General features: G+C 36.0%; 1 protein-coding gene across 1 annotated transcript in view; it reads right to left on the bottom strand.

Moving 5' to 3' along the window:
• ANKS1B (ankyrin repeat and sterile alpha motif domain containing 1B) overlaps positions 1-23,917 on the bottom strand; it is a 467,048-nt gene that overhangs the window by 234,969 nt on the left and 208,162 nt on the right. The window contains exon 14 of the mRNA XM_074902674.1: positions 1,461-2,030. Within this exon, the coding sequence (XP_074758775.1) occupies positions 1,461-2,030 (570 nt within the window). The remainder of the gene's footprint in view (positions 1-1,460; positions 2,031-23,917) is intronic.

Raw genomic sequence — 23,917 nt, 5'->3', positions numbered from 1 at the left:
ACAGAATGATATTTTTGTGAAACAGCACTACATTGATCCCAAAACTCATTTGCACATTTCTAAATTACATTGAATTTACTATGTCAAAAGTATTATACCTATTATTTTCCATAAGAACAGAACAAAACAAAAATGAATCAAAAGGCTGGTGGTGTCTAAGAAGGCAGACACAGAGAACCAGGTTTTACTGAGCTTATTACTAGGACTATTAAGAAAACTGACTCCTTTTTAAAAAACTATGGTGACAGGAGAAAGTCTGGAAATTATGTTAGAATCTGCAAATTTAGAATAACTTTTTTTTTTTAATAAACTACATTTTTCTTAAGAAAAATCAAACCTTGATGTCCCTCTAAAAAGGCAAACACGGACCTGACTCAAATCAGGATTTCATAACAAATATTTCCAAGTTATTAAGATCAAAACATGATCCTGAATACCTTTCCACTAAGAAAGTATCTCCTTTACAACAAAAACTACCTTCAGATGCCTTATCAAACCAGACATTTAGATGAGCTGGAACCCTCTTTCTAGAAAAATAACCAATCACACAAACAAGCTCTGAGTTCCTTCTGAAATAAAATAGCACTCTGGAGGTACATACATTTCCCCATAGCAGTCATTTTAAAGAGAAATGTTTGCTTCTCTGTAATAGCAGAAAAGATCTAAACACTTCCCACTCTTAATTTACCTCAGTAAGATGGGAACTTTTGCATCTATGAAGAATTATTTACATTCTTGAAATTTAGAAGAGGAGAAAAAAATAAAAAAGGGGTCTAAAATTATTTTAAATCTAGTTCTAAATCTAAAATAAAGTCTCGTGTATGAGCAAGCATGTGTACTACAAACTCAGTGTGGACATTTCTTTTAATGGTCCCAAATTCATTGTAGCTAAGTGTATTCCCACTTCACACAATAGTCAGGTATATGTCAAGCAGTCTGTACACAGGCTACATACCAGTTAGAGGATATGTTATATAGCAAGGGTTTGCAGAACGCATATCAACCTAAAAATCTTAGTCCCTCTATTTCTGACATTTTCTCCTGTGTCTTGCTGGCAGACATTGCCATGGTGGGAAATAGTTAGTAAATATATAAATATTCGACATAGCTACAAAGAATGTTACCAATTTTATTAGAGTCAGTGGTGAGGGCTTTAGCAGAAAATAATTTCAATGTCACAAAAAATTGTAGAATTACTTCTGGTTAACTTCATTCACTATGGAAACAATAGACTTCCCTAAGCATGCAGTATTTTGAACAGAAATGCATTGTATTTTGTGCCAGCTGTCAAGCTACCATGCATTAACTACCATGCATTAACTACCATACATTACACTATGAAATACTCTCTGATGATTTGCAGTGTGGAAGATTCACTTTTTGTTTCACCTCTGAAATTGAAAACAAAAAAAGCATTTTCACCATATATTTGCTTGTATTTAAAAATGAACAAAACTTACTTCCTCCCACTCTGATGTGAAGGAAGGTGTTCTCTCTGAATTCCCTTTGGAGCACTGCTGGTTTGGTGTGGGTTCACTCCAGTTGCTTCTTGCTTTTTTGTCATTTGGTGGATGGGTGATAAGATTAGAATCAGATTTCGAAACATTTTTGCACAAATGCATTTCAAGCAAAGTCTTTGGTAAAGATCGTATTCTGCCAAGTGTGCATGCTCGCTCCACAAATCCCCCAGTGGTAATAACCCATTGTTCACTTATCCTTGTTGACGTGCCAACCAATGTATGATTTTCTACTGGTTTGGTTTTAGTATGAAATATGGTTCTGTTTACAACTGGTGGCTTTTTTTTCTTAACAGGAGGATCAGTGTTGCTTGCTTTCTGTAGCTGTATCTGCTGCGCTGTGCTCTTGCTCAAAATGCTTTTCTCTAGTGGACCACTGCACTGGCTTGCTTTGCTGTAAAGCTGGAGTGGATTATCAGGTGGATCACAGGCAGGTGATGATCCATGAAGTAAACCTGCAAACTGTTCAGCGGGGTGTCCTTCAGGAAGCTCACTTTCAGTGGATGTTTCTCCCTGGCAAAGACGCTCTGAAATGAGAGAGTACCTTGTAAAAAAAACATGGTGATAAAATACTGCAAATAACAAAGACCTTACTCTCAGAAAAATAACTTACATATGCAGCTTGGTTACTTCGTATGTACAGAAACAAAAAATACTTGTGACATGAATAGATTTATTAGCCCTTTAAAAAGCAGTTGTCTCCTTAAACTCGACTATTTTATCCTGGTTGAAAATCAGCCAAAACCACTCAGCACTACACATAAATTCCAGGAAAAAACCAATTTATAAAACAAAACAGGTCACTGCTATTCCATCAACTTGATGGTGTCTCTTTTAATCTGCTATTGAGTTGAAATGTGTACAAATTACACAGTTTTCTATGACGAATTAGCTAGTTCGTTTGTAGGTAGTAAAACACATGAAGAACCAGTATCGTTAGGAGTATTGTTAGTAATTTTTATTTTTATAGTCATTATAATAATAGTCATGATAATATAACACTATGATGCCTTTTTACTGACAGTCTCTAAAGAATAGATCTGAGTGTTGTTTTTATTTCTGAGAACTTTTGAGAATAGATTCAGAGTAATAGTGACCATTGAAAAAAAATAGGAAATCAAGTCTTTTTGAAACAAGTTTTATATGCAATTTAGCACACACACACAAAAGAGAACTAAGAAAAATTCGCTTTTTGCCACAGTTCAGAGTGTATTATTAAAAATTTATAGCTCTTTTTATGCCTGTTGCTGTAAGGACTAGAAAATAAAAAAAAAAAAAAAAAAAAAAAAAAGAGAGACCTTTTTCTACCTGTGCTGCCTCATTTAAAGTGTTGGTGTGGGTCACATCACTCTATCCACATGGCATTAAATTAGCATATCCTATTCAGAATAACTGTGCCCCCATGAACAGTTGCATCTCTAGAACTACTTCATTAAATATACCTATATTCATCTCATTCTTGCTTGAATTTGTATGATCATATGTAGACTCTAACTAGCTACCAGAAGGAATGAAACATAGCATCATCATAATTTGCAAAGAAATGGAGTAGTTTCCTCTTATTTGCTAAAATATCTGCTTGTAAAAGAACCCCACAGAACTTGAAATATCACTTCTAAAAGGAGACATTTGATTATAGGAATAATAGAAGAAAGATTTTGGTATGTACTTCAAAATACCATCAGCTCTTTTACGAGTCAGCAGCTCGAAAATGTAAAATTACATGTTTTTCTTATTTTTTAAAGTATCACGATAAAATTCTAATCAAGATTGCGAGTGCAACCTAAGAAAATCTACTTTTCATCTTTGGGAAACAACTGACTAGAATATACACAGAAGATATTTCGCATCTAAAAAGATGTGGGGTGTTATGGTGAAAGATTAAATGTGCAACATGATAGAGCTTAAGGAATCAATAATGCCAGAAAAGTTGGTTTGAGGGGAGGACAAGGGACATTCTCATTTTCTTTGATTTCCAAAAGTTGCTGAATTAACTGTACATCTGTGAAATGCTGGGGTTTCAACCCCAAGCCCCAAATTAAGGTTGACATATGGGTGATTCCCACAACCCTTCACAAAGGGGGGGTGAGTTTGCCTTTAGGCTTCCCTCCAGGGTGGTGCCGGCCTTGCAGGGAGAGCCATTGGGTAAAGGAGCCCCAGGTGTCTGCATTAAGTAAGCAAAGGTCAGGTGTCCCACTGAGGGATAAAAGCTGGGACCACTTGCAGGCAGGGGCAGTGTATGTCTGTGAGGTGGATGTCCTTTGCAGAGTTCCCTGTTGGGGAAGGACCTCCTGCCTCCCTGGGACTGGGTTCCAGCCAGGTCTGGCTTTTGTAAATGTGGGCTGTGTAGAGATTCAGTATGTGGCTTCCTTGGTCTTATGTGTTTGGTTTGTTCACTCAGTTGTCTCCTGTCCCTTTTATGGGAGACTGCATTTCACCATTTATTCCACCCATTGTTGGTCATGTGGTGTTGTTGTTGGGGTCAGTGGGATTGATGTCAATTATGTATAATCTGACTTGTTTGTACCCCTAGCATTCACCCATGTACTGACCCTTTTGTATCAAATGCAATCAGGCTGTTGGTTCATCTTTATGCTGGCTGTGTCCTTTATGCTAGGCCTGATAATTGGCAAAACAATCTGCAATTCTGAAGGTGAGCTTAAAATCAAAAATAAATGATGTAAATAATGATTGACTTTAGTGTTTTTCCCTTATGTGAGAAACTCAGTAGCTGAGATTTCACTCCAGATTAAGATGTCTCATTTTACATATCTGCATGGGTAAGAGGTATGTAAACTCCACCACAGTGAGACATCAGATTGATGAAGTCGGCACATCCTAGAGAATGCTGCCACTCACCGTGTGTTGTGGCTGGTCAGCTGAATCACTCCCTGTACTCTAACTGTATTGACTAGACTGCCAGTGATTATAATGGGAGACAGTCTCCAGTTTGCATTCAGATACCTACATTTAGATCCCTTAATCATGAACTGAACCCTATTCTGCTGTTCCAGAGGTGTCTGTCTATTGAACTTGTTTAAGAGAAAAATACTTTTGTCAGGACAAAGAAAGAATAAATCATGTAAAATAAAAGCTCAAAGATACTTGGATTGCAAGGATTTCACTAATATCTATATTATCTTCTCTAATATTTTTTCTACATCTACACTATTAAATGAAACTGGCCATCAACTACTATGATCTCAAAGAATTATTAGGCTCATCTTTCAGCTAATCTCTCCTCCTCAAGACAGCTGGCCAACCCAAACAATTCCTGGGAATGGTCTCTGGCCTCAGCTAAAACTTGTGTTATATCTGGGTCAGCACTATTCAGTATTGACTAAACCTTGCCAAAACCCACACAACAGTTTAAGAGTACAGACTGCCAAGCACCAATGTTGTCTCATGCCCTGATTTTGTTCACTTTACTACTGTATCAAATGATGTTGCTTCTGAACTCCCATGCCTCTGCGGTCAGTAAATATATGTAATGACCACTAGGAAGTGTATGTGTGTTGTGTCTAACTTTCTAAGAGCGGTGCAGTGACAGCATATCAAAACATTACTTTTATTTTGTTAGTTCAAGTGACAGCAGTTTGTAATGTATCCAAAGACTCTAGGTATATTGTATGAACCTTTTCAGCTTGATCTTTCAGTACGGTTATTGTATTGTGCATATGTAAGTATATATTTCTAGTAGGTATAAATTTCATCTTTAAAATACCCCCACAAAAAACTTTTAAGGAAGCCAGGAAAGATGAAAATGAACATTGCTTGTCAAACTTTAGTCTTATGTGCTAGCATCACTGTATTTCATTTTTTATACTATTTTTCAAAAAACACCCGCCTGTTTGATTTAGTGTTCAGAATGAAGTTTGCCCCATGAAAGAGCAGCTCTTCAACATTTATATTCTTATTGTTCAAAAAGAGCGGTCCTATTACCTATTTGCTGCACAGCATTCAAATTCTACTTTGAATATCAAGTTACTCAGATTTTTTTTTTATGATGCTCATTAACGAAGGGATTCACAGATATTAATTCATCTATCTTTACAAGGTTAGGCTGTAACATGATAACATCCTAATTTGATAAATGGGAGATAAAGCACAAGGAGGTAATACTGAAGACATCCACAAATTTTGGGCATCCAATTTGAATTTCTTTAAGATTTGTTTAACAATTGTATAACAGAGTATTTGCAAAGAACAGTTGCTATTGACTTCTGTACTTCTAGAAGTCAGACCCCTAATGTCTCAAATTCAGCATTCAAAAAAACAAGGAATGCTGTTAATTAGTACTTGGATAAAGTTGGGTCTGTCTCAAATCAACATAACAAAAGCTGTGGCAGAGGTAGAGCAATGTCTGTGCAGTGTTCAGCTACCTCAGCTGTCAGTTCTTCCTTGGTACCTTTGGCTTTCACTAAGAGCTTTGTTAACATAATAAAGAAGCAAAGATCTCAGCTATGCCTTCTTTACCTCATGATTTTGAGCAATGCAAATCACATCTATATTGAGCAATGAAAAGGATGGACTGTCAGGAATAAAAATTTATGTGGTCATGATGAAGGTTAAGAAGCAAGCAGCGCTGCAGGCCACGCTGCAGGCTTTGAACAGGTTAACTAGACAGGTGGCATCTCCATCCTTGGAGGTTTTCAAGACCTGGATGAGAAAAGTCACAGAATCATTCAGGTTGGAGAAGACCCTTGGCATCATTGAGTGCAACGATCAGCCCTACTCTATAAAGTTCTCCCCTACACCATATTCCATAACCTCCAACATAACATCCAAATGACCCTTAAACACACCCAGGAATGGTGATTGCACCACCTCCCTGGGCAGCCTATTCCACTGTCTGACCACTCTTTCTGTGAAATGTTTTTTTCCTAATGTCCAGTCTAAAACTCCCCTCATGTCTGATCTGATGATGATAGTTCTGCCCCAAACAGGAGGATGGACTAGATGACCTCCAGATATCCCTCTCAATCAACTCTTTAATGATCCAATTATAATTCTTAATCTTTTGACTTTTGAATTGATACCTGTTAACGCTAATGCTCTTTTAATACAGATTTGTATTATTTTTTTAGTTTCCTAATGCAGTTAATGCTTATTACTTTTATGTTCAGAGAATAATGTGAGTACAGGGTATAGTATTCTACCACTCACTGTATTGCTCTAATGAAATCATAGAAGGGAAAAAATAATCCATGCAGTAGATAGTCATAAAATAATTTGCCAGAGTACGCTTCTTTCTTATTCCAAGACATTATATGTTGACTTAAGACCTGAAGCATGAGATACTAAATAACCTCTTCAAACTGCACCATATCTGAAACTGCAAGTACATGTCTTCATTGCTCATGTGAATGTCTAAGACCTCATCTCAAGAACTTAAAGTATGAAAAACTCAAACTAGATAATATAATACTTCCGTATCCTTGTGAACACAGGCAACATTACTTAAAAAGAAAATCCTTCCTTAGCTCTTAATAACCGCCGATATCCGAGATTGGTATCTTCTTATTGTTGCATATTTCTGCCATAAATTTTAAAACAACTGATACTGAAATCAGTATTTCTTCTGAGGCTTAAGAGTAATGCACAAAATGTGGTATTTTATGTATTCTGTCTGGTTTTGAACATATCAAAATTACTCTTGTTCTGTTCAATGCTGCCGTGCATTGAAAAAATCCTTTTATTAAGTTGTCTATACTGATGATCAATGTCCTGTGTGGTTAGGATTAATTTTAAATCTACTGATATAGCTGAGAAATTCAGACTCTGCATTCCTATTGTGTTCTGTCCTCTAATTTTATCATAGGCTTTTGAACCCTTTCATTAGATGCTTTATTTTTATTTGTTTCAATCAACTGGCGCTAAGAAATGATATGATATGCAATTATATTGCATAGGTCTATACTCCATGAACAGTAAGTTAATAATACCAGTTTTGCTTTCTCATTGGCTTTTGAGTAAGTCTTCTGAGAATGGACTTTAAGAAAGAGTGTGAGGACACCAGAGAGAGAGAATAGGTAGAGACGTTCAAGCTCTTGGATTGAATCCAAATGGAGAGAACTTTTCTGCTTATGACCAATAATTTGTTTTTCTTTTTGCAACATTTATTTTTGTTATATTAAAAAAAAAAAAGCCAGAAGAAAGCAATCTTGCTTCCTCACCAGATACTGCTTTTCTTACCACCTTATCTTTTTACTAGAAAATACTATCCTAAATACCAAAACATAAACAGATGTTATTTCTACAGATCTTTAATGTTATTACATTATATAAGTATATATTTTTATATATATACTTATAATATATATTTTATAATAATATAATAATTAATAATTAATTATTATATTATAATATTACAATATAAGTGCACGTGTAGTCTACCCATCTGACTGGATTACTTCTGAAAGTCACTGTGATACTGCTATTTCTGTTGCATGGAAAATATTTACATTTGGAACTACTAATAAATTCAGTTCTGCCCTAATCTCAAAGCCACAGATACATATTGCTATTATCACCAGTTTGTATACAACCAAACTGGCATTTAGGCAGCAGATTGCAATTCAATCAACTATTTATTTACACACTGGTGCACCCCAGCACAGTCGCTTGTGGTACATATATAGAACTCTGTGGAATACCATTTCTCACTTTCAGTATTTGAGAGTTATAATTTACAGATGCTTCATCAAACTCACATATCTATTTTCTGAATCTGACTCTAAGACTGCAGAGCACATTGAGAAAACCAGGAGCATACTAAATATTGTGAATTTGGCATTCATGTAAAGTTGGAAATCAGCTTATTCACATTTGTATCTCAAGAGATTCCATGTTCAAAACTAATGTACATTCAGGAGAATAATAGTTGTTAATAATAGTAATGAAAAGAGCTGTAATACATAAATTATAACGACAGAGTTACATCTTCAGCAGACATCGCTGTTGCCATGGCACAAGTTTCTAATGTAAAATAAAAATCCACTAGAAATTTGTTCTATAGCTATGGTAACAACTGTATTGTGACACCTGCACTATTAATCTGTTCAAGTTCTGTTTTCATTTGATCCAGATGCTGAAAACATCACACACTACATGTGTAATATCTGCTCAAAAATGTATTCTCAACTCCCTTTTCCACACACTCGGTTGATTGATAAAACTAACAGTCACAGCTGAGTAATATTTGGAGAGTACTTTCTCACAGAAAGATGGTGAGCAAAGAAGTCATCTTATTTGCATGATAAAGATTGCTTTGGACACACTAGAATACTTTCAGTAGTAACGAGACTTGTTGTATTGCCAAAGTGATATCATAAAATGGGATGATCAGAAAGAAAAGGTGTGAGACAGAAAATGCATAGTATTTAAAAACTAAACTATCAGTATTCAGCAATGCATTATTTCACACGGCAAACATGGTGTTCTGACCAAGCTCCAGCTCTCTGATGGCAGTATGTTGGCTGCAGATATTTTTGGGGAGGCAGCGCAATGTTTTCTCACTCTAGTAAATGTTATACCAAGGTACTATGGACCTGTGTGGGAGATATAACAACACTATTACTAAGCAACTAATGAAGAATGTGGGCTTCTACTGTCACCAGTAACAACACAGAAAAGGAGCAACAGTGTCCAGCCAGATTGCTGTTTCTGCTTCTGCTTCCTCCAGAAGGTGGCTTGCAAGGTTGGTGTCGGTAGTCTCCAGGCTCTGTGCCTAGGTTCCAATATTAGCAACTTCTCAAAGCTGTACAGTCCCTTAGAAATCACAGTAAAAGTCTCTGTAGATTATGTTTGCTCTTACTAGCTTCAAAACTGTCAATTCAATCCTTTAATATCTCAGTCTACACTTGACTGTGTACTTAAGGATTTTACTGCCTCACTACCACTACCTTCTTGGTAGTTTCATTGACCACTCATCTGTTTCACAAGGACCCATCAGGAACTGTAAAATATGAGGAAGATTCTGGGAGAAAGATAGTGCCGTATGGAGTTTTTTGAACATTGCTTGCCAGCCTCTAATGAAGAAAAAAGCTTTCAGTGAGGAAGGATATCAGTTGGTAATGACTGCTAATTCTAACCATATTATAATATCCAAATATAGTTCTTACCCAAAATTCCAGCAATAGCAGTGTAATCTGGTGTAAAAAAAGTTAATTTTAACTCTGATAGAGATGTATTGACTCTTCTGTACGTATTCAGAAATTTGTTTTGATACAGAGTGTATTCTGTATTTGAGGGTGATATAAATGTAATTTTTACATAGATCATATAAAGCGTTAATCTTTAACTGCAAAATTCAACCTAGACAAAAATACAGAGCTGCAGCTGCCACCTCCATAATGCCGTTTCCATGAGAATTTCTTTCTATGACTATATAAGGCATGGTTCCTAGATGTTTTAATGACAGACAGCCTCTCATGAACCATCACATTTTAAAGCACAAGAATCTACCTTATACCTGCTCGTTAAAGTAAGAATCCTTCAGAAAACTAACATGTTAACATATTTATGGACTAAAAATTTTAGGCAGATAAAATAATGTTCAACATCTCCCAGGTGAAACACCGGACTAATTCAACACTCGTGTTCAAGCTACAGTTCTACGAGAATATTTCAACTCTACAATGCAGAAAAAAGAAAGAAATCCCAGTATTTCTTTGTGACACCCAAGCAATCTTTCATAAGAAATTCTGAGAAATGAATGGAAATTGGTTCAAAATGTAATTTCACAGATCACATATAATTGCATTGAGAAATTCTGTGGTAATCTCTTCTTGCAGGAGAAAGCTAACAGTTGAGTGGGCTGTGGCTGTGCTCAGAAAGTACACGTTAATTTGACAATGTAGTACAGCAGGGAAGAGTAATAGAAGAAAATCTGATGACACAATAACCAAAATCAGTTCAAAGCAATATGAATGTGACAGGTGAGATCTTGAAACCATATCCTTTTGTTGAAGACTCTAATGAAACCTCGTTAATTGTTCCACTCCTTATAATTCACACATCAAAGGCAAAGCAGGAATGACAAAGTCCTCCACCAACTGGAAACAAAACTTACTAACTGTCAAGGCAAAAGAGACTGGAAAAATAACAGATGATTTTTAGAATGCTGTTTCTAAAATATGTTGCCTAACAATTTCGACATTTGTTTTTGGAAGGAAGAATTTGCCTAAGTAACAATTTAGTTTCCCCAAGCATGACATAAAAGCAGAAAGTATACAAAATATATGTTCTGGCATTTGCACTGATCACACATTTCTGTCTTTCCTAACCTTAGTAAAGAATATATATCTGATCTGAGTAGTATTTTAAGATACTTAAGATGTGATACAAAGTAGTTTGCCTCTCCTCACCAAATTCCACACACAAGCTCATCTATGCTCTGTTTCATTTTATAATTATGTTTCAAAGCCAGCAAGAACAGAATCAGTGCTTTCATAAGAAATAATGTAAAATAAAGGCCCCCCCACCCCAAATGGCCTCATTTAATTTTACAAAATTTCTCATTAGGTAGTAGAAACAAAGCTGTAAGGACAGAAAGTGTAGAAATATTAAAAATGTCTAGCAAGTACCTCGGGCTGTAGAATTACAGTCCAGTTCTAGATGTAGATACATACAGTTATGGAAGATTACATCCAGAACTGCAAAGTTTTACAACTCTGTGTGGAACTTTTACTGAAATTTTATATAATTACTTAATGTAACTGTTCTGAAACTAATTACTAAAAATCTTGCAACTCACTACATCTTTTTGTTATAAATACTGTATAGGGGAAATGAAGGAATAAAAAATAGATTCTCTCTATTCATTTTCCCCTAATTATTTATTTGGGGGTTGCAAATGTGCAAGGCTAACCATATAAATTCTTTTGAAAAGACTTTACAAAACAGAAATGATCTTAAAAAAAAATCAATCTAAATGATTATGTGCAAAAGAATTTAGTTAAGAATATTGATTTTCTAGGCAGATTGACAACCTCTGAAGGATGCTTACTTTTCATAAATTACTGCAGTTACTTAGAAAGTAATGTCACACGCAGGATGCTTAAAGCAGATTTTGCAAAGGGAAGAGATCCAGCTGACTGAACACTGACATATACAGCCATTTTAAGACACAGTAAGGTATCCAAAGTGTCTGCAAGGGCTGACAGATGTGACACACAACTTATTGGAACCTGGGTCTTTCCAGAAAAGTAGTAAGAGGCCAGAAGGGGTATCTGAATTCTCCAAATTGGTCTAGACATCTCTGTTTAGGCACTTGAATTGTTTGTTAGAAGTCAAATGGTAGCAGACAAGGAGTACTGATGGTGAATTGTTTGTTAGAAGTCAAATGGTAGCAGACAAGGAGTACTGATGGTAGTATCATGTAGATATTACATCTCAAAGAATCCGTTACTGTAGAATAAATAATTGCATATGCCCATATACCCCACTTCAGATGACTTAGACACACTTACTTTAGATAAGAACTGAAAACTTGTCAGCGTTTTAAATGATGACTGTTGGATACTTCTACCAAACTAGCCATCAAGTTTAGAAGCAAGATCACCTGAGTGGCACAGAGCATGAAAGGTTGGCTGACCCCAGCTCAGGACATTTTGGAAACGTGTATTTGGAACAAAGAATTAACCTGGTATGAATGAAGTATGACTGCTAGGAGAGGCAATGTGTAGCTTTCTTAAGCTACTAGGATGCAGAAAAGCACTCGTTCAATTTCAGATTTAGTTATAGGAAAAACAAGCATTAGACCACAACAGTTCAGACATGGAAGAGCAGTGAATGAACTTGGAAGACAATTACCAACTTTTACATTCCATTATAAATGACACTTTACCAAGCTCCCTTACAAAATAAAGAAAAATAATTTTTTAAAAAATTATGAAAAACTGTATGAATCATCAACTAGCTACTGGTCAGAAGCTTCCGCAGAGGTATTTCCTTGATATTTCCAACTATAGGTCAGTTCTCTTGGTTGGAAACAGAAGGTCTTCCAACTGTATTTCTGAACTACAGAGTATGATGCAGAGAGACACAGTTTAATCCAATTAAACCCACACTTACATAACCAGTTGAAAAGTCATGCAATGTAAGTGTTACACACAGAAATACTGAATGATTTATCTTCTGTTAGGATCATGTGAAAGTTAGATGACAGAGTTTCATTTAGTGAATAGCTGTGGCAACAGAAAACATTACAACCCCCCCACCGCTCTTCAGCCAGAAGGTATCATTCAACAGCTCAACTGCTGGTGCTGTTTGTAAGAATGGCCTCTGATCTGCTTAGGGCAAGTCAGCGATGTCAATTTGGGCAGAGTAGTTCACCTGGTTTATTTTGCTGGAGATAGATTAGAAAGTTCTCACAGAAAACCTTCTGCTGAAGCCAGATCTGTTAGGGGCCACATATGAAAAAAGTGTAATGCCAAGGAGGTGCTGGTAACATCTTCAGTCCTTCCACAGAATTCACTAAAGGATGTTACTTCTCTGCAATGTGAGGGTTAACTTCCTTCTCTGAAACATAGGTGGATGCACCCCTAAGGCACCAAATAGCTCTGCTTTTCAAATGCTACACCTACTGAGAATAACATTTTCTTAGATAGGTGAAATAATGTGCATGATGACAATAAATATTAGCATGTTCTAATAAGGACTAATTTACAAATCTGAAAGGATTTAAGACAGTAGAGCTTTCCAAAAACATCCTCCAGAATGGTAGGAACACATGAATAAAGTTAAGAGCCTAGAAACTGTAACTAGGAAAACAGAATGTCTAAGTAACCAGAAAATACACCAATAATAGTGGGAATGATCCCATTATAGTCCCATAATTGATAGCTCAGATTCTGCTTGGGTAACAACATTATGATCAGAATATCAGGAATAATAGGTTGTAAAAAACTCTTCCACAGACAACCCCATCCAGTTGTTAGCACGTTTTAATAAGTACATGAAACTTCCTTACTGTGTGATCAGGTCCTCTGGATTTAGAAAGCAACATATTTTCAGAGTTAACAAGTTCTTATCTACAGTGTCAGAGGAAATAAATCCTTCAATATAGGTTATAACAAGTTCATCAGGTCCTTAAACCAGTAATATCTGAAGGAAGACAGGTTTAGAATGTTATTATTGCTTTATTCTGCTCTAATTTGCTTATGTTTCACTCAGTATGAGGAAGACAGATGAACAAACGTCAATAATTATGTTTACCTGTAAACTAAGGACTCAAGTCAACCAGATCTAATCTTCCCATCATACATATATTTTTGCCATTTAAGCAAGTGTGCTGACATTTCACCTGAGGAAAGGGTGAGGAGAGAATGGATCACTGTGACCCTGTTTTATAGATATGTAGATAGGCAGAATCTGCATCAATAAGGAAGTCCTATGAGGAATACCAGGTGAACTGATACATGAACCTCACTTCCTGCAGACAAAGTTGTGAATTCTATCTTGGTTTACCAACCTCTTAACCAAGGATTCCCATTTTCAGCTGTTTGTGGTGGTGCAATTCTCACTCCCCCTTGCCCCTCCCTGTTGGGCTGCCTGGTGCTAGGTGTGATTCTACCCACCTCCCCTGAGATTTACACCAGTCTGTGGAGATGACTGCTAATGGCAGTGAATCAGAATGTTAAGGTGCCCCTTTAACGACCCCGGCTCCCACCTTCCCAATTGCTCCAAAATGGCTATAACAGCCCATCATCTCCTAAGGGCCTGGCACACCTGTGCCTGGGACATGGTCAAATGGGAACAATAACAGAGTTGCACATTCATCAAGTTCTTATGCAACTGCTTGAAGGCATCAAAATTGTTGGAGCTGGGCGTGAGCAAAAGGTATCTGACAAAAGTCAATTATCTTGGACCCTATAAACTGCGACCACAAGGGAGACCCTTTGAGCTCTCCTGGATTGCAGTGGGCCTGTGACCAGCATCTCCCCTGAGCTGAGACACCATTCAGGTACCAAAACCCTTAAGGTGCTGTGTACTGCCAGAGCTGACGGAAGGCCTGAGCGAAGTCAGCGCCTTCGAGTCTCAATTATCACCTGTCAATGAATACCAAGGCATTGTGGGTATTTATTCTAAACTTGAGAGGAGGGAAATTTTACTTTGAGCTAGCTTCTCTTTCACCTGTTCTTTCTCTGCTTATTGGTGTGTGTGGGTACATACTTCATTCTACTGGATCCAAATACTTTTGTCTCTCTGTATGTTTGTATGTTTTGTGTAAGTGCATGTACATATGTATAAATTAAGATACTGTAAGTTAGTGTGAATCTTGCAATCTTAGAATCTCTAAATAAGTTTCTATTTTTATAGCACTTTCTGAATTATTTCCTAATAATCAAGTGCTGTTAGTTGTTAATAAATCTATATTTCCTGCTAAATCATTACTATGTTAATACTTTCATGTCATGTAACTAAAAACTGCTACCCAAACTGTTGTACCTATTAAACTTCAGGCCCCCTGCTCTTGACCCCTTCAAGAAATCTTCTACACCCTCTTGGTCTACTGCACTGAGCATGTTACATGCTTTGGCTCTCACTCTTACTTTCAAGGAAACTTGCTGCATACAAATTCTTTCTTAATAACCTTCAGAGTCATCAAATAATTGATTCTCGTCTTTCATGTTCTGGCAATGCCCTGTTATTACTAGTTTTGCTATTTTTACTTCTGCTGAGAAGCCATGTAGCACAGTTTAATTGTTCCAGTATTTCATGATTCTAAAAGGATTGTAAAACTGTATTTTTCAACCAAACTGGCAGTTGTAGACAAACTAACATTAGTATACATTATGTTGCTAAAAAGACAATACCTTGCACTGCCTCAAGCCTACTACTGTTGTTGCCACACAGATTGGTGGAGATTCAGGATCAACTTGCTTTGAAATAATGCTGATTATTCCAGTGTTTTCTTTTGTAAAGTTACGCTCCAGCAAATTGTTTAACCTACCAAACCACTCAGGAGAACTGAGTATGCAGAAGTAGTTCATCAAGTCAATCATAATTAACAAATAATTGCAGAAACAATATTACAATTGTTTTAATTAGCATTTTCATCATTTGGAATAAATGGGAAATCAAATGATCACAGTCTCCTGAGACATTTACACAAGTCACTTTTTCTTCTTTAAAAAGGCAAATAAGCATCACTAGCAGCTCAACATATCTGAAAGTACCATAACAGAGACCAGAACAAAACCTGGCGTTGTCTTCTTTTCTTCTAATTTTTTTTTTTTTAAAGCTTTTCTGGTGAAAATAACAAAAAATGACAGTGAAAATATTTTAATCATTTTTCTGATTAAGAGTGGGCAACACCTTACTGCTGTCCTTTGCTAACAATAGGAAAGAAAAAAGACAGGGAGAAGAAGGGAAGAGAGCAAGCATAAGAGGAAAAGAAGACATTCTGAAGACCAGATTCTAAACACAGAAACTTCTGATAAGATCTTCAAATTACAATTTGTTCTAAAAAGGACATTTTTAATGTGCAGTGTTTTTATGATTTTTTTGTTAGTTTTCAAAAATATAATGAAGATAAAAAGATGAAATGCCAAGTATTTAGTGTTTTTTTCAAGATGAAAGCATTTTTATGTAAGCACCTAATGTAAAGAAGCACAGTCAAAAAAAAGTCAAGATGGTCACTCCTGGCATAGGTTACCTTGAAAATTAAAGTATAATTGGCAATTCAGCTTATGTTATTTAATTATTGTGCCTATCTGCACCAACCTAAATGAAAGAAGGCTGATGAAGGCTGTGAGAACTAATGACATGCGTTAGGTATTTTTGAGGAGAATGACGGGAGTTCTTGAATCAACAAGGAGTGAACTACCAACTGGAACATGCATAGTGGTCTTTTTCTAGCCCTGTTAACCGGTCTTCATCTTTAGATGGAAAACAAGGCAATAAGCTATTAAAATCTTTGCTCAGAGAGTAGAAGATGAGACAAAATTTAAAGTAATTGGAATAACTACAGTAGAAGTATACAAAGAACGAATCTGTGGAGAGAAAAGAGGCAGTTAGGCCTTTTTTTTTTTTCTCTTTTTTTTTTTTTTTAAAGGAACTTCCTTTCTTCTAACCTCCTCTGTGGCTGTTATAACTTGGACAAACTTAAAAAAATCCACATCTACAAATATATGAGGAAATATGCTACATGTTTCCAAACCAAAATTAACTGCACAGATATGACAATCAGTGAAGTTTAAAAGTAAATTTTAAGTGAAACTTGATTTCAAGTTCACCTAACCTTGCAGTCTGTCTGTCAACATAAAGACTAGAAGTCTGTAATTTGCAAGTGCCTTCAAAATATCTCTAATCAATCTGAATTGTTTTTATCACTTTATAGCGGCCCAAGACATGCAGCAATCACTATAGAGTACAGAAGTCTGAATCAAAGTAACTGTCTGTTTCTTAAAATAGGCATCTTTATTCTACTTCAGTTAAGCCATACTTTATACTAAAACCAACAGCAGCAATGTTTTTACTACATGCAAGACAAGCATTCAGCATAAATCAATAATTTCCAAGGTCCGATACTTTTCACAAGTTTTTGAAGTCAATTCATTGATAAAGACTATTAAAAAAGAGACACCATCACACTTGTACAACTTTTCTTCACAATTCTCAGGTGAAGAGTTTCAGATCAGTATTTTTTCCCTACATGGCTAACCCTCTAAGAATTCCTGTTGAAAAGAAAGAATTCTAAGACTTTTTGTGGTATGAGTTTTCCTCAATCAGTCAGTTGGAAAGACTGACTCAGAACAAGTAAAAATGTTTTACTTCCATTGAGGGTGTGAAAGTTATCACTATACACCAAGATGTGAGAGGTGTAGAATGGGGAGGTGATTCTGCCCCTCTACTCCACTCTGGTGAGACCCCACCTGGAGTACTGCATCCAGCTCTGGTATCCTCCATACAGGAAAAATACTGACCTGTTGGAGTGGGTCCACAGGAGGGCTATGAAGATGATCAGAGTGGTGGAACACCTCTCCTATGAGGACAGGCAGAGGGAGTTGGCATTGTTTAGCCTGGAGAAGGCTCCAGAGAGACCTTATCGCAGCTTTTCAATACTTAAAGGGGCTTATAAGAAAAATGTGGACAGACTTGTTAGTAGGGCCTGTTGCGATTGGACAAGGGATAACGGTTTCAAACTGAAAGAGGTTAGATTCAGACTAGATATAAGGAAGAAATTATTTTATTATGATGGTGGTGAAACACTGGAACAGGTTGTCCAGAGAGGTTATAGATACCTCATCCCTGGAAACATTCATGGTCAGGCTGGATGGGGCTTTGAACAACCTGATCTAGTTGCAGATATCCCTGCTCATTGCAGGCGGATTGGACTAGATCACCTTCCAACCCAAACCATTCTGTGATTCTATGAATTTTAAAGGTAGGCATCAAAGGCTTTCAGCTGGTTAAAGTGGACTAGAGTTTAAGGCAATGCTATTCTGTCTTCTCCCGAAGCTGACATGTATGGTATAATGTCTTTAAAAAGAATACACACACAGCAGTTGGTAACTCAAATTCATAAACTCAAGGTCAGAAAGTGCCATTTGTACCTGTTCTGCATATAAAAGCACAGAATAAAGAGGTTTGTCTCCCTAAACAATATGCACATCCAATGGCAGACCCAAAGGAGTTAAAAAAGATGATCCCAGTTCTTAGGCAGATGAGCTAGTGCCCCCACACCAAGGACACTAAATATGAAAATCAGTTTTCAGTTTTAATCATGGGATCATTCTTTCACAAATTAATGTTTATTGAAGTATTTGTAAAAGGCAAACCCCTGTGATCTCACTTAATTTCTATTTCACACTGCATTCTAAATGGAATATACAAATAAGATGCTTGAAGATTTTAAAGAGAAAGAAAAAAAGAGACCATTTTAAAGAAGAGCTAAAATGCCTGATAACTAAAAAATATTCAAGAATAGTGAATTAGAAAAGGCCACTGCTGTAGACCCCTCCCCTGCTACCACCCCCCCTCAACCCAACATACAGAAGCTAAGGGTGAATCTGAATTCTACTTCCAGGGAACTACTGCATATTACCAGAACTGCACTGTTCAGCAAGTGCTTTCAGTCTTCTTGCTACATCTCGTATCTCCTGTCAGGAAGCTCATTTGATCAAGATATTGAAATTTGATATGTCTCTCTTTCATTTCTCCCATGTTCCTTTCCCATATTATCACAGCTGCTGCAAAGCTAATTTACTGCCCAGGTGCAAGCTGAGGTTTTCAAATACTTGCTGACTGGACGCTGCTCAGTGTGCCGTCTCTCTATAGATGAAGTGAATTGCATGGAATTATTAGTTTTACTGCATACCTTGCCTGAGGTCAATCATGTTTAAATGCAACTTTTCTTGCATAAATAAAAATGACATTATTTTTGGTATTACATTTGATTTTATTGCTCTAATTGGACCTATAGATTTGTCACAGACAATTTCTAGACTAAGTCATAATAATGTTGTCAGTATCACAATCATGACAATCATAAGAAAACTTATGAAAAAATCAATAGGAAGTTTACAGTATCTGAAGTACCTTTGAAAAACTATATATTGACTTAGTTAAAAATAACGGAATAACCCAAATGCTTTTTAGTTATTCTATGACAGGTAGTTTTTCTTTTCTATCATAATTACATGACAGATGTCTTCTTGTATCAAAGCTTCATCTTTTTCAGATGTTTAGCTGTGTCAACAGTGTGTTTTCTTAACATTTCCTGTGTTCATTCAGCAATCCTTTCAGCTATGCCATGTGGGATGCCCAGCCATGTTCTTGTAAACCAGGTTGTAAAGACAACCGATTGTTAAAAGCCAAGATAACCTTCAGTCATGAAGCCAGAATTTTTTCATTTACTGGAGATACCTTTTCATTCCTTATGCACTTATTCCTTTGCTGTGCAATCTTACATATGGCCTATGTCTTGACTCCTGACAGAGATTAGTGTATTCATGGGCCTCAGCTCAAAATCCTCAGTTCCAAATGAATTCTTCTTGTTCAGTCATTGTAAGTCTCCAGAACATTATGAGAACAAAGGAACAACATCCCAAACCCAAAGAAATAGTAAAAAACTCAGGAAGTAAAATCTGGAAACCAAGTTTCCAGCATGGAGCAGATACCAAGATCATAACTGATCTGTGGACTAAAACAAGGAGAAGTCACCACTTTGGGCCGTTGAAGAAAAATCTTCAAGAATTCCAATAATACCTGAAAAACTAAGGGTAAAGGAAGCAAAGCTCAACCAAGCAACAGTCTGAAAAGAAGATTAAGGGGGTTGAAGTAAAACAACAGAATACCAAAGGCATTTTTTAAACCATACTTTTCTTGTGAGGACATGGCCTATGCTGGACAACAATAACAACAGTCACAAACACACATCTCCATTACTAATAGACTTATTTTTGGCATCACAGACATTGTAAATCAAAAGATTATCATGTGTACACTTACATTATCTATGTATTATTATGCTAACTTTACAGAGAGAACTACAACCAACAAATGTAAAGTTTCATCCTACATCTTCATGAGACTCCAAAAGCATTCATGGATGTCACACCAAAGAAATGGAGATGAAGGGAAAAAAAGGAAAATAGATTAATCAGTTAAAGGCATTATTGGGTTGTATCACTCTAAAGGAGTATTACAAAATCTAAGGATGAATTTTGGCCTTTTCACAGTGCCTTTCAGCTTTTTGACAAAGAGGTTATTTGATAAACTGTGAAGTTTCACACTCTATCTGCTGAATTCTTCAGAAAATGGAAACAATGACAAGATGCCAGTCCAATGTTTGTGAGAGAGCCCAAGAAAAGTTTGGAAGTATTATGCCTAAGATTGTTATTGTTCTGCTTCCTCTACAACTTCAAAGACTGTTAATACAATTAAGCTCCCACACATTCTTAAAATAAACTGGTAAACTAGGAAGACTTATTTCTTGAGTTCATGTATAAACACTATGATTGATTTGAAAGCATCAGCCATAACTGAGTGCTAGGTGTAGCTACCATCACAACGAAACAATACCAACACAAGGATATAATGCAGAGCCTTTATTGTCACACAGTATGAAGAGCACTGAATTGACAGCTGGGATCTTAAGAGACACCAGCAATCATTTTTTAGATGTAGTACATCTTCTCTCATATCCCATTTCAACAACACATATGGCATAAAACAGTGGCCTCCAAGAAGCTGTTTCTAATAATCCTGTCTCCAACTTGAAGCTTTCTTCTTACAAAAAAATTCCCTTTCCACGATTTCAGTGGGAATACTGCAGGTCTGTCGGTAAGCACATTGTAAATGTTTGTCTCATAAATCTACCATCATGTCAAATTTCCACTATCCTAATTTAAGAGTAGTTTTCAAGGTAGTAACAACTTTTGTTTAAGAACTTGAGAACACAGGAGTGCTTTCTTGGAAGATATCTTTGCACATGTGACACAGACTAGCTGAATAATAATAATAATAATAATAATAATAATAATAATAATAATAATTCAACTATATCCACCAATATGAAGCCATTTTGTGATGGAATAAAAATGTAGTTCAGTTGATTTTTTTTCAGTGTAGAACATTCAAAACCTACCAAATCAGCACTTGAATAAAGACTTCACATGTTTAGAAAGAAACTTGAGTTTTACATATGCCACTGGAGAGGAATCCATTTTCTTGAAAGAGAGAAATTATTTATTAGAATTTTACACACTGTCAAAAATTATGTAAATCAAGAGATTAAGATATAGGCAATTTATTTCTGAAGAAAACATTTTTTTTGAAGTATGAAGGGAGAAAAATTGAACATAATTTAAGCTTCCAGTCTTGGTATCAAACTAAGGCTGAGTCATAAAATCACTTTGAAGACAGCTGTAATGATATAAAATGTTACTGTGTACCAGCTGTTCACTGAGAGCATTCTGTTAAGAGATTGCCTGTTCCAAATATAAATTGTGGGATCCATTGAAAAATCTGAACTACCTGAAGTAGTAATTTCCATTTCACTAAGGGAAAATAAGGTTTTATACAATTCCTCAATACAAAAGAGGATACATAGATCTTGGTTATGAAACACAGACAACGTTTTCATTACCTAGTTTAATGTCAAATTTGCTTCTTGTCTGAAAGATTCTCTAAATGGTGGAAAAAAGTGTAAGAGATGAAAACTGATGAATATAAGAGTATGTATTGAAATTCTATTAAAAAAATCCCTCTACTCTAAGTATTAATAGAAGTGTACACTAGAAATAAACTCTGCAGACATAAATACTTCAACACTGTCTTATTTAATGGCTGCATACCTGCATGCCTACAGAAAATCCATAAAAATCACCTCATTGTAACTTAAAACTAATACCTTTCTTTGTATCACTTCTCCCACTAGTATTTAACATTGCAGCTGAATCGTGATAAGGAAAGAAAAGGAACAGGTGATATGAAAGGTCAGCAGAAAACAATAAAACCAAAACTACTTAAAGGGACATGAGATATGACCACACTGCATTCACAACAATAACTGCAGTGCACTGTACAGGCAAGACAGCATTAAAAAAACCCTGACATAATTACAGAAATCTTGAAATATTATTGCAGTGCATAGAATAGGCTGTGAAACTTGCTCCAAACCCCAGAGCAAATTAGACTATGCTATGCCGTATTTTAATACTAGTTCTTAAACTAGAGACAGTTTAAATATGGCACAATTGGCAGTGTTGTAGGAATATTCTCTACAATAAATTGTAAAATACTGGGGCTGCCAAGAAAGACTAACGGAAAGTTTTTGCCTCAATTTGCCTGGCTTGCTCAGATACCTTTAAAAATACCAACCTTTATATTTTTTAATTTAAAAATCCACGGGAACAATATTACAGGTTATTTAAAGCAACCTGTTTCTCTTAACGGAAGACTGTCTAACTAAGGCCAATCAGAATGCAGAAAAAACCACTGCAGTCTGAAGTAAAAACTGCTATATTGTGACTCAGGAGTTACTCCTAGCCTTTTCAGTACTTTACCAGGTTTTACTGGAAAGTCAGTTTAGTATTAGTTTGCCTTGGTTGTGATAATACCAATCCTTCTAAATCCTGCTAATGAAAACAGCACTATGAGACTTAAATATTATCAGCATCTTTCAAGATGCTTATCAGACTTCACCATAAATCTTTAATTTTTCAGAAGTCCCTTAAAAGTGCTTATACTGTGCTTTTATACTTCTCTGCTAATGTTTGTAGGAATCTTTTTGAACATGAAAGGAACTGAATATATGAGAAAACAAATTTAGCTACAGAGTATACCAAAATGTCATTATATGTATAGTAAACTGAAAAATCAAGAGAATGTTTTATAAAGCCCCTTGGCTATAATAATGATGTGTTACTTCTAGACACATATACTTCAAAAGAAAATGTGAAGTTTCATGATTGTGGTTTAACTATAACGGTATGAATTTAAAAGGTTTAAAATGTTTAAATGATTATTATTTTGCAGGGCATGACTTTTCACATAGTATGATAGAATGAATTTAAATCAGACATAGATGGTACCTAGTATTCTCACAACTTCTTAGACTGGTATGTCAGACAATCTACTATTTAGTTCTGTTTAAGACAAACAGGCTTTCTAGGGTCCTTGAAAGCCATTGTTACTGGAAGGGGAGCTAGAAATACAGCGTTCATTTAAAAGTTTATTTATTGTGCTTGCAGCAGCTGCATACAGAAAAAATTAGAGAAAAATTGTATCAGGAGTCTGCAATGTTGTCATGATTGCCAAGTTCAGATAAATACCTGACCTGACCCTTTTATGATCTTTCCCACGGCAACCAATTTAGCTCATCAAAGTTTTGTAATAAAAAGTGTATTCATCTTCTTTAACACTGGCAACCAAGTCCTCCTCAAAATCCCCAAATTAACTCAGCAGAAGCTGTGGCTGGCTTGCTAACAAAGCTGACCACTGTCAAGACAGCTTTCCAAAAACCAAAGCAATATTTCTTTAGAAGGTTTTTCATTTTTAAAGAAACTACCTTAGAGCATTATAAAAATCTTATATACATATCTAGGTAACTAGACAGTAACTAAACAGTCATTGAGCTTAGGGTCTAGAGCTCGATATGATTTAAGGTCACCCGAGTGACCTAAAGAATTTGATTTTACATGAAAAGTCACATCACTTGAGATTTTATACCCGCCTCTGTTATGAGAGCTAACCTTAGAAAACATGAGAGTCAAGACACTATCAAGGCATCTGTGAAGCTTCCCTCCAAAACACTGTTCCTAATCTTCCCGCTGTACAGCTCGAGCTTCCCAAACAGGCTATCAATCAACTCTGTGCCATGCAGTCTTCCCTCATTGCTCCAAATTATGATCCCAATCCATATCATCTGCCTCTTCCTCTCTCCTACA

This window comes from Athene noctua, chromosome 3 (assembly GCF_965140245.1).
Source record: "Athene noctua chromosome 3, bAthNoc1.hap1.1, whole genome shotgun sequence".
Taxonomy (NCBI): domain Eukaryota; kingdom Metazoa; phylum Chordata; class Aves; order Strigiformes; family Strigidae; genus Athene; species Athene noctua.
This window is presented reverse-complemented; position numbering and strand designations above follow the sequence as displayed.